Genomic DNA, 17,453 nt, shown 5'->3' with positions numbered 1-17,453 from the left:
ACCTGGCCTGTTCAAAAGGCCAGAAATGCACCACCGCATTTAGTCAACAATGGCATCACATAAGGTAAGTATCTCATCATCAGAGTAAATTAACATTTAAACATACAAATAAAAGTAATCAATGTTTTACAATATTGTACCTTTTACAATATTACACTACTAATAAACATTTCTCCTTTCAGGCACGCGCACGAGACATGCACGTGAAACAATTTGACTCCAAGTGAAAATGACTGAACTCACTCAGCACAATGAAATTGTACAATAACCTCCAAAAATACAACATAAATCTTATGGACATAACAAATGAAATAAACTTCTGTTTTTCTCACAAAAGTAGTGTTGTGTTTCTTATTTAAAGGGACACTTCACCCATTTGCATTAAAGGACAATTCCGGTATTTAACACTTTGAGTCTATTTTGTAGTTTGTTTTGGATGAACAAGAGTGGTGGACAAAGAAATTTTGACAATGGTTCCTGTCGCGACTTTTTGACTATTTTAGAATTGCCCATGACCGCTTTAGAATGGGAGTCAATGGCCATGCACGAACATGTCCTTAAAACAACCCTTAACGTTCGTTTTCAAAACTGTGCAACTCACCGAGTGGTTAGTGGTGTTCGTTGATGATTAAAAACAAATATCGGCGCAATGTATGATTTCAATCCGTTTATTTTTCTATAGTGGAACTATTTTTTCAGATACCTCACAACCGCGTATAAACTTCCGCTCTTCAGCAACTTCCGTTGCTCTGCTCACGCTAGCACAGAGAACCGAGCGAAAAGACCTAAAAGACTACAATCAAATGTAAACAGCCCCCTTTCAGTTTCCGGTAGCGCAGTAATATCAGCGAGCAATGAGTCCTCCAACGGAAATCAATGGATTTTACAAAATGCCAAATAAAACACGACAGAAACTGTATTTCGCTACGCTACTTGTTTTTGATCATCAACGAACACCACTAACCACTCGGTGAGTTGCACAGTTTTGAAAACGAACGTTAAGGGTTGTTTTAAGGACATGTTCGTGCATGGCCATTGACTCCCATTCTAAAGCGGTCATGGGCAATTCTAAAATAGTCAAAAAGTCGCGACAGGAACCATTGTCAAAATTTCTTTGTCCACCACTCTTGTTCATCCAAAACAAACTACAAAATAGACTCAAAGTGTTAAATACCGGAATTGTCCTTTAAGCTTTGTATTGTTAGAAAACCTGTCATATACTGTATTATAATGGTTATGGATTTTTCCTTTATTTTTCCCTGAGATGGGAGAAATAAGGATTTAAGTTTTTCACTTCCTGCTTATTGTGACGTAAAAATCTACATTTTGCGTCATTATAAGCAGGAAGTCAATTTCATTGAAAAGTGTATGAGACTACAAACACTAGCTCCTCATTATTCCAGGGGGTGGGACCCACTCACCCTACAGGCCTATTACAGATCAGTGGGTGGGACTTCACTTTCGTAAACTAAAAGCAATATCTTCCATCTTGTTTGGAAGCTAAGCTAACAGGCACTGTGGAGCCAGATGTGAAGATATGACAATAGCGGAGAGTACTCAATATGATGTAGAAGAAGAGGATTTCAGAAGTCTGATGCTCGAATCAGGTGTTTGTGGCTATCTTTACGAGCCACATTATAGCGAAGAGCAGCCGAGGCAGAAGGCCTGTCGCGGATAAGAAGCCCAGACTGGCTTGAGCTGGGGGCGGACTGATGGCGCCGGTGCTCTCACTGTTCGGCTACGGACACAGAGCTAGAGTCCGTCTGCTGCAAAGAATTTAAACGATGCCAATTTCTCCTGGACGAAATCTCTGAATCAGACGAGGATACGGACGTTTGTGTTGCGAACCATCCTAGTTTCGCACCACATATGTTCTGACAGAACATTCCAGTAACGTTACCATGCAATAATTCATCATTTCGAAAGAAATACAAATGAGGATTAATTCACTAATGAGTTCGCCAACTAACTAGACATTTTGTGTGAAATGAATTTCAAGCTCTGGTGGTAGCTAGCCTTGTAGACGGATGAGTGATTCATATGCTGTTCTGGATTAGTGGGAGTGGCTTGCGGAGCTGTGCAATGTGGTGCATTGTGGGATTTGTTGTCTTTCATACAAATGCGTCCTGAAGTTATTTTCTGTCATAACTCGGTCAAAAAGGCACCGAATTCGAAAATTGTAATACATTTCGACGACATATATGACCCACTTTCAATAAAGATCAATGATCCCACGGATGAAATGCTCCTTTAAACATTAAATTCAGCATATATACATAAATAAACTCACCACATCCAGATATTCACTTTCCAGCAAAACGACGATGTAATTAACCCATCGATCGTCACAGGAGTAAAACGACTGCAGAATCCTCTCAATATATTCCTCTTTTTAACAATTCTGAAGAGATGAAAAAGACTATTTTTATAGTTTTACTCAGTTATTTCTCAATTTTCTTGATGACTAAACCAGACGAATTTCTTCTTCTTCTTCTTCTTCTTCTTTTAGTTATCTGGCCGTTCACTCCATAGGAGCGCTACCACCACCTACTGAATATTTTATCCACCTGGGTGATGGACCTGTATTGTTTTCTTTTCTTTTCTCTTTCTTTCCCTTTTCATCTTTCCTTTTCCTTTTCCTAAAGAAAAAAAAAAAAATGAAGGGGGGTTGGATACCCCACCCACCCCAAAGGATCAGATCCCAGGCTTCAGCTGACGCTGCGTGTTCAGCTCCTCCAACTTCCACACTGGGCTCCTCAGCCTTTAAGGCAGGCAGAGGCACCATACATCTCACCCCCAGACCCTATATTTCTATATCCTGTCAGACGAATTTCTCTCAGACTTCTCCACTTTCCGGTCTCGCACATCTGCTCAGTGGGCGGATCATATCAACAGTATTCTGATTGGCTGAACCAATAACCCTAAATATCACTATTTTTCCCACATAATTTATTCTAGGAAAAGGGTTTGTTAACATCACCAATCTCCAATTATTTACATTTTTGTGAACCCCATTAAATTACAACAAAATATTTTATAATACTAAATTAGTCTGGGTTACAAAAACAACGTTACAGTCAGACGAAGTATGAAAGACAACATTTTGTTGACTAGATTTGGGTACAGTTTTTACTATATACTGCCACATCAAATAAGCTTTTGTTTAGCAATTTCTGCTCATATATATATATATATATATATATAAAATACTATTTTTGTCAAAAATAAAGTCATAGAATAAGATGTTAGATGTTCCAATGTTGGCTATATTCAAACTAATGTAGGCCTATAATCTTTTTTTTTTTTTTAAAGAAAGAGTACACTTGAAATATTGTTTAAATTTAATAAACATTGTTGTAATTGTAATCTTTTTAATAAAATAGCAAAACATATTTACAAGATAGATGTAAGCGAAATCTTAAATGGTCAATATAAGTCTTCTTCTAAATATATCTTTTGTCCGTGCAATGTGGCTCAGTCAGTGTCACACCTGAATGAATGGCTCATTACACATAATGGGTGGGACATTGTATTCTAAGGTGTAAACCACTCCTCCTTCACGCCTCCCTTGCATATTGGCTTTCCAAGCAAAACCTGTTTTACACCATTTAAATCAATGTCTCTTTTTTTTGTGAACGATAAAGCAAGACTATTTTCACATAATTTTGAAGCCAGAACTCGGAGCGAAAACATCCATTAGTCAAAAGTCTTGTGGACACATATTTAATATGTGTTTTGTGGTCTTATTTCAGCAACTTTAATTTTTTTTTTTTCAATAACCACGCATAAACATTATTCTCTTAAAAATACAAGCATCTACATACACGTTGCTCGCATATTATGGTAGCTCTGTTTGTGCTATATAGAGTGAATTTACACCTTTGCCATTAACATGTTTATAAATAACGGAAAAAAGCACAAATGTCAAGGCATGTCAGAACATCTCAAGGGCCCCAAAAACACCTTGGTCCCCAGAGGTTTAATGAAATATGAGGGGTTATAATGTGTTTCCATTAATGTTTGGCAGAATCAAACTAAACCAGTGAAGATGATGTATCAAAAGGCGAAGTTTCCTCTGGCCTTCATCCCAGAGATCAACAGTCAGGTTCTGGAGCTGCCGTATGTCGGGAACAATCTCAGTATGTTGATCATCCTTCCTAACGAGATGGAAGACGACACCACTGGCCTTCAGAAGGTGATTTGAATGGTTAATTAGCCAGCCGTGACCAGTCAGATGTTTACTTGTGGAGCAGTTTTCATTTTGAATATTTTAACTATTTCTCTGACATGTCTCTCTTATTATCCAGCTTGAAAAGGCACTGACCTACGAGAAGCTCATGGAATGGACCAAACCAGAAGTCATGCGTCAACCAGAGGTTGAAGTGTCTCTGCCCAGATTCAAGATGGAGGAAACCTATGACATGAAGAGTCTTCTGATCAGCATGGGAATGGAGGATGTTTTTGATGAGAAAAAGGTGAATCTTTCAGGCATGTCCTCCAACAACGACCTGGTGGTGTCGAAGGTGATCCATAAAGCCTTTGTTGAAGTCAATGAGGAAGGAACCGAAGCGGCTGCAGCCACCTATGTCGTCGTAAAGATGAAAATGCGTTTGATCAACCTGCTGGTCTTCAATGCAGACCATCCTTTCCTTTTCTTCATCCGACACAATCCAACCAAGACCATTTTGTTTTACGGACGCTTCTGCTCTCCATGAGTGAGTCCTGCTGCATGAGACGCTTCCAGCTAGTTTAGGTGATGATCTGGTTAAAATGAGTAGAGGAGACTCGGGACAACTTCTACAAATCAAAACAGTTTAAGAAAAATTGTTATGTGCCAACAGATCTTTTGCAATTTACAGTAGAAAGACTTATTTGATTAATAATATAAAATTTTACAAAAATGATTTTGCTTCAAACACAAATTAATCCTACTAGGGTAAGTAGGACCTGCATTACAATTATTTGAAATACATTAATTCCTAATCATTTTAGATCAGGGTTATTATCGTTAACTAAAACCATAAATGTTAATTGAAAAAAAACAAAAAAAAAAACATTTAGTTTAAAGGGGTCATATAATGGTACATGTACTTTTACAAGTTGATTGTACTGAAATGTGTGTTGGCAGTGACTGTACACAACCATCATAAAATGCTAAAAATCCATCCAGTGTTTTTTTTTTTAATCTTCTTATATGTTTTCCCCCGTCTCAAATCAAACCGTTCGATTTTGTGACGTCACAAGATCGACGCCCCTCCCACGATTGTTGATTGACAGCAGCGTTTCAACACAGACCCGCCCTCGCTCGTGAGCGAGCTGTCAATCACCGGTGCGGTCATTGTTGATACGCTGGAGCACTGTCTATGAGCAGAATGACGTCTAAGCGATTGTGGTGTTCTGTTCTTGGGTGTAATAACGAACACAGCAGTCATATTGATGTTTCTAAATCCGAACCGCTGAAGACGCAGTGGCTGAGTTTGTTTTCGAAGGGAATATTCCCTTCGATCAACGTCAATGCTTTCATTGCGCAAATCATTTCAACAGACTGCTTTACAAACAAGGGTCAGTATAAAGCTGGTTTTGCTAAAAGCTGCTCCTGAAAAAAGGATCGGTACCAACTATTCGTGTTCCTGCTGCACCTGAAGAACTGAAGTGAGTGTAATGTTTTATTGACCTTTCTATTAATCTTTATATTAATCTTTGCAAATCGATTGCTGCACGCTTCACGATGAATGCGGCTAAGGTTTACACTCAGGTACATTACGGCATGTTTTCTATGTACGACGTTCTCAATGTAATTCATAATCCCACGTTTATAATGAACGCGTTATGGTTATTGTGTTACAAACGGTGTACGCACAGAACAGAGGGGCGGGTGAACAAAGCTCATTATCATTTAAAGACACATGCACTTGAACTGAGTGCTGAAAAAAGAGCTGTTTTTGACCAGGTAAAATTAGTGTTTTCTTACAATACTAATGAGAATTTTTTAACTAAAGTATATTACAGACTTTTAATTTAGACCCTAAAGAATCATATCTTGCTTGTACAAAAATGGCATTATATGACCCCTTTAAGTTGAAGTACTCAAATAATTAAAAATGACAATGTACACGAAAACTTTAAAATGAAAACAAAATAGCCTATAATAAAAAGTAAATCTAATTAAAAATATTACCAAAAACTATAATAGTATATCAGTGATAAATGCTTACAGATTACAAACTGCTCGGATACGCAAAGGCTGAGGATCCAATTTTGCAAAGCAATTGGTTCAATTGATTCAAAGCTTTGTTCCCATCACTAATCCAAAATCGTAATCCAAAACAGGCAAAAGTTCAAAACACAGGCAAACAATCCAAATAGATACCAGGAAAAATCCGGAAAAACAGGCAACAGGCTTAAAAACCATGGAACAGATTCAATTCAATTCAAATTTATTTGTATAGCGCTTTTCACAATACATATTGTTTTAAAGCAGCTTTACAGAAAGTGCATTTCAGAAATGTACATAGAAAAATAGATAATCAAAGAAGCACTCAGAAATGCAGAGGTGACGCATACACAATCAATGACGAGCTTATATAGATGGAGTTAACAAGGTTACACTGCTGACAGCATCAGGAATGATGAGTCCGGGAGAGTTCTAGGAAACGTGTTTGAAGAAATTAAATTGCATTGCAGTTGTCCTGAGTCTCATTCAGTTTTTTTTTTTTTTACGGGTCTCTTCATGCTACTGTACATGTAATCAAATCTATCAGTTTACAGAATCATTTATGAGGCTACATATTATGTGTATGCATTCACTGTAACAGTATATTCAAACATAAATGAAATAAATCTTTACAATTCTTCAATAAAACCTGATTTTGAGTCATTTTTTACTGTAAATCGCTGTGACAAATTAACTGTGGTCAAACTCTGGTGCCAATGAAGCTCAAAGAATGTTTGAAGGTTTCTGAAAAGAGTGTTGAGGGGGGAAAACATGGAAAGAGAGGACATTAAACTACCATTTTAATTAGTAAAATAAGTTTATTTTTATGAATGTAACATCAGGGTGTACATGTTGTATATATATATATATATATGTATATATATATATATATATATATATATATATATATATATATATATATATATATATATACAGTGAGGAAAATAAGTATTTGAACACCCTGCTATTTTGCAAGTTCTCCCACTTAGAAATCATGGAGGGGTCATAAATTGTCATCGTAGTTGCATGTCCACAGTGAGAGACAATCTAAAAAAAAAAATTCCAGAAATCACAATGTATGATTTTTAACTATTTATTTGTATGATACAGCTGCAAATAAGTATTTGAACACCTGAGAAAATCAATGTTAATATTTGGTACAGTAGCCTTTGTTTGCAATTACAGAGGTCAAACGTTTCCTGTAGTTTTTCACCAGGTTTGCACACACTGCAGGAGGGATTTTGGCCCACTCCTCCACACAGATCTTCTCTAGATCAGTCAGGTTTCTGGGCTGTCGCTGAGAAACACGGAGTTTGAGCTCCCTCCAAAGATTCTCTATTGGGTTTAGGTCTGGAGACTGGCTAGGCCACGCCAGAACCTTGATATGCTTCTTACAGAGCCACTCCTTGGTTATCCTGGCTGTGTGCTTCGGGTCATTGTCATGTTGGAAGACCCAGCCTCGACCCATCTTCAATGCTCTAACTGAGGGAAGGAGGTTGTTCCCCAAAATCTCGCAATACATGGCCCCGGTCATCCTCTCCTTAATACAGTGCAGTCGCCCTGTCCCATGTGCAGATAAACACCCCCAAAGCATGATGCTACCACCCCCATGCTTCACAGTAGGGATGGTGTTCTTGGGATGGTACTCATCATTCTTCTTCCTCCAAACACGTTTAGTGGAATTATGACCAAAAAGTTCTATTTTGGTCTCATCTGACCACATGACTTTCTCCCATGACTCCTCTGGATCATCCAAATGGTCATTGGCAAACTTAAGACGGGCCTTGACATGTGCTGGTTTAAGCAGGGGAACCTTCCGTGCCATGCATGATTTCAAACCATGACGTCTTAGTGTATTACCAACAGTAACCTTGGAAACGGTGGTCCCACCTCTTTTCAGGTCATTGACATCCCGTGTAGTTCTGGGCTGATTTCTCACCTTTCTTAGGATCATTGAGACCCCACAAGGTGAGATCTTGCATGGAGCCCCAGTCCGAGGGAGATTGACAGTCATGTTTAGCTTCTTCCATTTTCTAATGATTGCTCCAACAGTGGACCTTTTTTCACCAAGCTGCTTGGCAATTTCCCCGTAGCCCTTTCCAGCCTTGTGGAGGTGTACAATTTTGTCTCTAGTGTCTTTGGACAGCTCTTTGGTCTTGGCCATGTTAGTAGTTGGATTCTTACTGATTGTATGGGGTGGACAGGTGTCTTTATGCAGCTAACGACCTCAAACAGGTGCATGGACTGTCGTCTTCGCCCTGGCCGCCAGATGAACTGTCACTCCCTGTCCCCGTTTCCCTCCATGGACCTGGCCCCCCATCCATCCCCCTGATCCTCCACCAGTCCACCTCCCGCCTGGACTCTTGCTTGTCTGTCACGTCTTGGAGCGTCTGGTAGCCGCTCCGTAGAGGGGGGGTTATGTCACAGTGTCTGGTTTATGTTCCTTGGGTCACCACTAGATGTCCTCCTTCGCCACGGTGTCCATCACACTCTTGAACTACATCCCCCATGATCCTTGTCTTTTCATTACACTCAGCTGTCCCTTATCACTGTTCATTGCACTCAGCCTGTTCCCCATTAGCATTGTCATTTCCCTGTGTAAATAACCCTGTCTGTTTTAGTATGTGTCACTGAGTCCTTGTATATTGTCCACCACTTTGAGGTCTATTTCAGCTCTATCCTAGCCTGTTCTTGTTTCTTGTTTCTTGTTTCTTGTTTATTGGATTGATTATATGGAGTTTGACCCCTGCCTGTATGACAACGATTTGGATTACCCTTAAATAAAACATACTGCAATTGGATCTCCCTGTTTCCCGTGTGTGAGATCGTGACAAACACAGAATTAAGAGCCCAGTCAATGTGAGGGTTATGCTTAACCACCACCCACACAGAAGCAAGACACATACATGAGAGCACATGAAACATCCACGTGACAAAAAACTGTGATAAACTGACAACAAGGGGTAGACACAGCTAGGGATGGCTGACGCGAAACAGTCGTTCCGAAGCTTTTCGAGATCCCGAAGCGCAGATGTTTCGAAACACTGATCCGAAGCGTGATTCAAAACACCCATGTCACGTGACTATGGCCAAACGAAGCTTCGAAGTGTTTTCACTAAGTGTTTCATCAGGTGTGGTCCGCCGAATCAGGGTTTGATTGACACGGTCGGGAACAGACCACACAATCGCAGATCTGTATAAAAGTGAAATCAACGCATATCGACCTCGTGGATTTTTGTGAGAGGATAGCGGTTTTTGATGATATAGTGACATGGTGCGATTTGATTAGTTATAGGCTATTTAGGCTTACATTTAAATTTACACAACACATTGACTGATAGGCTAGAGACAGACAGAGTATACATATAGTGACACATTAATAGATAGGCTACATAGAAATAGGCTACATAGATATAAATATACAGTATATAGACAGCTAGATTAATAGATAGATACATATCTAGATACATAGATAGATTCATATAGATAGATACATAGATATATAGATTTGGATAGATAGATAAAATGGAGGCTCCCCAGAAGAGATGCCGTACATCTGTGGTGTGGGAGCATTTCCATTTAGAAACCTCAAATAAAGTGAGATGTGTGTATTGTGATCGGCAGCTAGCCTACTGCAACAATACATCATCCATGATGTGCCATTTGAGGAGCACTCATCCTGCCATTTTGCAGGGTGCAGAGGATGGCATTCTCAGGGTTGCCAACTCTCACGCATCTGGCGTGACACTCATGCTTTCAGCATCAATCTCACACTCTCACGCACACGCAAGAAATGTCACGGCACGCCAAAATCCATTTTTCTCCCCTCTCAATCCGTTAATTTTCTGTTGATGACTAGACCACAGCGTATTAATAACAGGAGAGGAGTTTAAGGCCCACAGCTGTAACATCTGCCTACAACGTTCTCACTGCAGTATTATCTGATCGTTGATTCGCTGAAAACCTTGCACCTGATACGTCAGTTGCGTGTGAAAAGTTCAGAGAGAGTTCAGAGCATAGGTTCGGAGTCCGAGTCGGAGCCCACTGATGCGCGTTTGAAAGTTTGGATGACAATCAAGGTAAGCAGATAATAAAATGGTGTGGAATCCGTATCAATTATTTAAAAACAATTAGCCTACTCCCTCCACGCGCACAAGAGAGGCTCTTTATCGGCTTGTATATTCCCTGCTTTTATCGAATTATAAAACAAATCCTTCATCTAGCAATCAAGTGAGATCAGTTTCAAGGCCTGGGAAATGAGTTTTCTGCCACTGCAGTGGGCCAGCATCACATGACACAACAATTAGCCTTCTAATTTCTGCCTCGTGGATTGCAACGTATCAACAATTAATAAAGTTAAAGCGATGGGGAGGGGACAAGTGGCTGTGAAGCTCTTTGTCCAGGCGCAACTGAGATGCAATGCTTGAGCCCACGCAAAAATATATATATATATATATCATTCATATGATAAATATATATATATTTTTGTTTTTTACAAATATTGTGCATCTGAATCTTAACTCCATGTAAATGCATGTAAACACTTCTCACTGTCCTAGAAAAACTGCAATATAAAGTTCTACATCACACCAGCTTGCAGAAAACAGAAATCAGTGTGAAGCGATTCTCTACAGGCTGAGAGTCAGTTTTATTTAGAAGCATTTAGTCGTATTAGTCATTTCATCTTATTTAGGAGCATGTCTGTCTCTTGACTCCATAAAATGGGATTTGTTTCTCCTTTTTTTCCTATTTAGATCTTGTGCACATGAATGCATATAAATGCAATCCTGACCAGCGGATTGTGTTTAAAACACTCTTATAATCTGGAGTTGTGTGGTTATAAATCATCAAGACACTATTAAAAAAAATGAACTTCTGCCAAAAAAAAAAAAATCTACATTTAGAGATGTATATAAAAACGCCTGGATATCGCTGAAACCCGAAAGTGTGAATGAATGATTTTCCTTCTTTCGTTATCAATTCTTTATCGTGCAATCTATTGATAAGAGAGGGCAGCAAACAGATCTGACTGTTCGTGAAATATACAGCAGCTTTGCGTTCGGAGCAGATGCTCACACACATCGAGAGAGAGAGAGAGAGAAAGGAAATACTACAATACCTTAGAGAAGTTAGCAATCTCCTCGAATGCTCTCGTTTTCCATCCAAAAGTTGAGAAGGCTCGTTTAACTTGGTCCGGGCGTTGAGAGATCCACAGCTCTGCTCGCGGATGGAGATGTCCCTGCGCGTACCGCTGGAGTTGGGAGCGCACGGACTGCGCGTAACGTGGGCTGCGGTGCGGGATAGAAGCGCGAGGGAAGGGGGAGGGTTCGAGCTCGAGGAGAGGGGTGTCAGGTAAACGAACCGCCCCTCCCCGTCGACATAAGACGATCTGCCAGCTGTGGCGCACCGCGTCTTCTTGCCCCACTTTGATTTTTGGGGCGGCGCGTCTCCGTGCGCGCTCTCCAGGGACTCATCCACTTTCACACTCAGCCATTCTCATATTAACACACCACATGTTAAAATTGTCAGGCAGGGGGACTGTATAAAATTATTTAAAACTTGCCATCCACAGCCACGGTGTGTTTACACTTCTAGTCAATTTGATTTTATGTGCGACTTCACACACACACACACACACACACACTCGCGGCTCTCGTGCATCTTGATACGGGATGATCAAGATCATCCCGTCGGGATCACAAGAAAACTTTTTTTTACATTTTTTTTATGAGCGCATTTACTTGTTTATAAATCAATACGTTTTCAATTATGCATATGCGTGTGTGAGATTGAATTTCAAATGAATTTAGAGATCATTTTTTTTGTCGCGATGCGCATTTGAAGCGGATGTTGATTTTCAAACTAAATAGCCTATCATATATTAATTTTGTTGTTTTGTCGCTTCAGTGAATGTAGATGTTGGTTATTTTTAAGTTTTAGCCAACATAATGGAATTTATCCCTCATTTCTCACTGAGCGCTGATTTATGAATTTGTCCGTTTGTGACAGACGCAATGAACGTTCATGAACGGATTGAACCCTGCTTCAGATACGAGCCTCCTGCAGAGGTAGTGAAGCAGGCCAACACTGCCACTGTTGCATGCTATAACAGGCCTAATGTGTGAAACTTGTGTTGTGGTTTTCTGGGGAGGTGGAGTAACTATTAGGCTATGTGTCCCTTTTGTTTTGAATTTTTTTATTGTTTTGATGTTGTTGTTGTTTACATGTTTGTTATTTAATCACCTCTATCTTTATTTTTTTATATAGTGCAATCAATAAATTAATTGTACATTTTGAAAAAACTTTTCCATTCTATTAGGTTTTTTTTTGTTATTTTTTTTAATATAAATCAGGGTTTATACTAAGTAAACAAGGACTGACATTTTTAAAATTAGGGTTAGGGTTACGCGCGCGCACTGGTGTTTTACAGAGTCTCACTCCAGTCAAAGTCCCAAAGTTGGCAACCTTGGGCATTCCCCCTGTACCTAGGCCTGCTACTGACACTGCTGGGCCATCTAAGCAAGGTATGCATTGTTTGAAATATAATTATAATTGAAATATAATTACAAACTTTTGGGTCACTGTTTAGAAAGTCCGTAGCCCTATGCCCTACAACCTAATGTCCCAATCACAACTGCCAATCATGTTAAAAATAGCTTCAATGTGAATATATAATATAATATAATATTGTGTGAATATACATTTTATAGGTCTACATATGAGACACACAATGCTACAGCTGATGCCACAGTGGAAGTGAAAAAATACATCAACGATGCGTATTTACCCAGAACTCATGATCCCCTAAAGAGAGAGCAGTAATCTTTCCTCATTTGTATGTATTAGCTAAAAAATATCTTTGCATGCCAGCAACAAGTGTCCCTTGTGAGAGCATTTTTTCAAAGGCTGGAGAAATTATCTGTAAAAAAAGAAGTAGGCTAAGTCCTTCCACAACAGAGAAATTAATATTTTTGAATAAAAATCTCTAAAAAAGTGACATTGTGGCTTGATTTATTTTATTAATATTCATTTTGCAGGACCAAAATAACATTATGCACAGCCAGGAGCCTACAGGTTACAAGCTTCACATATTAGAAAAATACAATAATAAAAAAACAAAAAAAAAATTTAATGGCTCCTCAAGGTTGTTTCAGATCAAGACCTGCAAGTGACCACTAGGTGTCACCGTTGAGACGGGTGTCGGATTGATTCGAAGGGAATATGTAGGGTAAAGGGAACGAGCGACAGGTGTGGGAGATGTGCTTGTGATTGTGTGCACATTGCTCAAATCACAGGCTGCAGGAAATGACAGGACCATCAAAAACAAAAAAGAAGAAGCGGTGACACCCTGACCCGTGACAATGGCATCACCATCAATATATTATAACACTAAATTTCAAGGTAACTTTATTTTGATGGGCCCTTTTGAACATTCTGTTGACTATAAGTAACTTTGCAACTACATGTCAACTAGCTCTCATTAGAGTATTAGTAGACTGTCTATTAGTAAATATCTGCTATCACTTTATTATGATGATCCTCCAACACACATTCTATGACTGTAAGTAACTTTGCAACTACATGTCAACTTATTCTTATCCCAACCCTACCAGTTTACTTATACTCTAAAAACACTAATGCGAATTAGTGGAAATGTTGGTGCAACATTACTTGTTGTCAACAGAATGTGTTAAAGGGACCATCAAATAAAGTGAATTCAGTACTGGACTCACCAGCTTGTGTACTTGACATCTCTAATGGGACATACTGTATAACCTGTTTCTCTACACAAGAATCCATCACATACACTCTTAACAGAGAGTCGGAGAGAGCATCAAATGATCTGTACTCAGTGCTTGACAATTTAGCGATTCTATTACACAGAACATGAAAATAGAGCCACCAGCCACCAATAGTCACATGTTTGCCAGGAGCCAGAGCGCCTGACATCAAAGCAAATTTAAAAGTGCTGGCTAATGCTAATCATAAATTCTCTTTGATTATTATTCACGTCTGCACTATTCGACTCCGCCAGTCGGAGATCACCAAAATGAATGTTAAAGGTCCCCTATTATGCCCACAAGATGTAAAATAAGTCTCTGATGTCCCCAGAGTGTGTATGTGAAGTTTTAGCTCAAAATACCCAACAGATCATTTTTTACAGTATATTTAAATTGTCATTTTTTGGGGCTCAGAAAAACGCGCTGTTTTAGTGTGTGCCCTTTAAATGCAAATAAGCTGCTGCTGCACGGCACAGGGGGCGGAGCTTCATGAGCTCGCGCTCAGTCTCTCAGGACAATTTCATCTCACGGAATGATGATAATATCAGAAACTCTCAGTAACGGGGTTCATTTCGACCCGGAGTCGGACAATAATGCCTACAGAGTCAGAGTGCTGTATAGAGATGGAACAGGTATAGTTTAGTAGTTTAATTACGGTTATAACGTATTTGTCATCTGCTTGCATATCAATTATTAATTATTAATCAAGTCTGCTGTTTCGGACCAGGGGCCTCATTTATAAACGTTGCGTACGCACAAAAGAAGGCGTACGCCGCGAGCTACGCAATAATTGGTATTTATAAAAAGCAAACTTGACGGGAAAATGTGCGGTCCTTCACGCAAGCTCTGACCCAGGCGTACGCACAAAAACGGGTGAAATGAGAAATGGCGACACCGTCGGCAGATGGAAGAAACACGTGAAAGTGTGTGAAACTGTAGACCGTTGTGTAAAAGAAATGGCAATACTGCGTCTCATAAATAACATGAAGACTTCACAAAGCAAGTCTTACAATTAACAGCCTACACAAACACCCGTTTGATCGATCTGCAGTGTAAAACAAACAAAATCAAATGAAGATTACAACAGAAATGCAAATTAACACATATTTGCAAACAGATATAAATATGTTCTGCAATAATATTAGCATGTTATGCAATTCATCCTCATAACACATCTGTAACTTGTCAGATGCAATCAAATGGATGGTAATAAAATGCCATGATGCCATCACAATGCGTAATGACGCACAATGGCTGATCATGCGCTTCACGCTTGAGCGTGAGTGAAGTTACGTTTCTTGCTTTTCCTCTCTGTGTTTGCCATGATTTCGCAATCGATGAATATTAACTTGTGGGCGTTTCACGGTCTATTTATGGGCAACTATGGGCGTGACATGAAGCCGCAAAAGCTGCGCTACATTTAGAATTGATTGTGATTTATTAAGGGAAAACTGCGTAGGATGTGCGTGCGCACGGTTTTATAAATCCGAATATTTCTGTGCGTACGCACGTCCTATGTTTCATCCGTACGCCACTTCTGACGCAAATCCTACGCAAAGTTTTATAAATGAGGCCCCAGGTCCGAATGATGATCAAACATATACTGATGAGTTTAATAAAGTTTTTTGTACATCACACAAAAGATGAAGCGTCAGTTTTACTTCAGAAAATCACCGTAAGAGCTGAGTAAACACAGTAAGTTATAAGAAGTGCGCAAGTACATAAACGAATTTCGGTAGAGTTGAGGGAGCATTTTCTTTAAAAACAAAATAATTCCACCTCGTCTTCAGCGGCTGCCTCAAATTTCGGGAGTAAATAGAGAGAGCTATGTGGATTAATACATCCAGCCACACAACACCTACAACGCTTGGGAGACATTCTCGTCAGTGCAGGAGCTGTGAACGCGATCAGGGCGGGGCTATGTTAAAACGGCAGTGTCTGTCAACACTCGTGGGCGGGCCTGTGCTTAGTGACGTCACTAAAACAGCATTTTGAAAACAGGTAGTTGGGAGACACTGCTGATGATTTATGGGGATTAATAAAAAAGGAGTGAGTGGATTTTTATCACTATTGGGTGGTTGTGTACACACTGCCAACACACAATTATGTCCAAACAGCATGTAACAGTGAATTTTGCATAATAGGGGACCTTTAAAGAGGTGTGTGAACTCGCAAATACGATGTCAGACACTGTAATTTGCTCTGGCCCCCCTTCCTGTTCGCAGGAGTGATGAGATACTTAGTAGATTGTCCTCACTCAATGGCTGGCTGTCTAAGTGGTGTCCGCAATATAATATAGAATTCATAGACAATTGGAAAAGTTTTTGGGGCAGACATGACCTGTTGAAAAGAGATGGTATTCATCCCTCCTGGGATGGTGCTGCTCTTCTCTCTAGTAATATGGCACATAGTCTTAGAGCTCAAAAATGAACTGGGGCTCAGGTCAGGAAGCAGACAGCCTGGCTAAACCGACCGTCTGCCAGCCGTCTCACGTCACCAAGGTCAGATAAATCCCATCACATAGAGCCTCTTTCACCTAGATATAATCATATAGAGACTTTGTCTGTTCCCCGAATTAGGAAATATAAAAAACTTCCAAACCCATCTAAGGGTAAACATTTAATTGACGTTCAACAAATAAAAAATGATAAAACAAATGATTACATTACTTTAAATGAGACCACCCCGCAAGATTACTGTTATAAACATGAACCTCGTCTGAAAGGCAAAGGGGGAGGTGTTGCTGTAATTTATAGTAATATTAAAAAAATTGCTCAGAAGTCTAGTTTCAAATATAATTATTTTGAAGTGTTGGTGCTTAATGTAACAATATATAAATGATAAATCACGTTTGAGATTTGGCACCATACAGACTTTATCAAAGAATTTGCTGATTTTCTATCAGAGTTAGTGTCACGGGTGACTAGTCGCGGAGAAGACGGAACGAATATTCGGAGTTAAGGTTCCTATGGGGAGCGCTTTCAGCATGGGACCCACCGAATTTCCGGTTTCGGGTAAACTCGCAAACGCCGGCTATTCTAATGTTTTAATCAGAAACAGGTGCGTAAGGATGGTCCGCGAGGTCCCGATTGGAGAGCGCTTGGATTGAGTGGAGTTTAAAAGGGCATCACATGGACATTATTGACAATTCTTGTAACTGTTTCAAAAACCTATGACGTGAAGCTGACTGTTTAAGGGAAGTTGTTGTTGCAGTGAGTGTCCTACACTTCCCCATTGTCGCGACCAGGATTATCTCGATGAGTGATGGATGAGACGCCGCGCTGAAGCCTTACCTTTGTGAGTGAAGTGATTCACAGTATCTGATAGTATTTATTCACATGTGTTTACCTGTGTGGGTTGTAGTGAACACGAGTGTGGAGAATGCATTGCTGAAGCAGCGGTGGTTTCAACCTACCTCCATTCTCTCTGCCTGAGCCCCGAAGAGAGCAGTTACGCTG

General features: G+C 39.8%; 1 protein-coding gene across 1 annotated transcript in view; it reads left to right on the top strand.

Moving 5' to 3' along the window:
* LOC307172354 (leukocyte elastase inhibitor-like) overlaps positions 1–17,453 on the top strand; it is a 99,225-nt gene that overhangs the window by 16,462 nt on the left and 65,310 nt on the right. Inside the window, exons 7-8 of the mRNA XM_079894667.1 lie at positions 4,028–4,195; positions 4,308–4,753. Coding sequence (XP_079750793.1) covers positions 4,028–4,195; positions 4,308–4,715 — 576 coding nt within the window. The 3' untranslated portion in view covers positions 4,716–4,753. The remainder of the gene's footprint in view (positions 1–4,027; positions 4,196–4,307; positions 4,754–17,453) is intronic.

Source organism: Squalius cephalus (genome assembly GCF_949319135.1).
Source record: "Squalius cephalus genome assembly, chromosome: 15".
NCBI classification, from domain to species: Eukaryota; Metazoa; Chordata; class Actinopteri; order Cypriniformes; family Leuciscidae; genus Squalius; species Squalius cephalus.
Note: the sequence above shows the minus strand (reverse complement) of the source record. Positions and strands in the feature narration are given on the sequence as shown.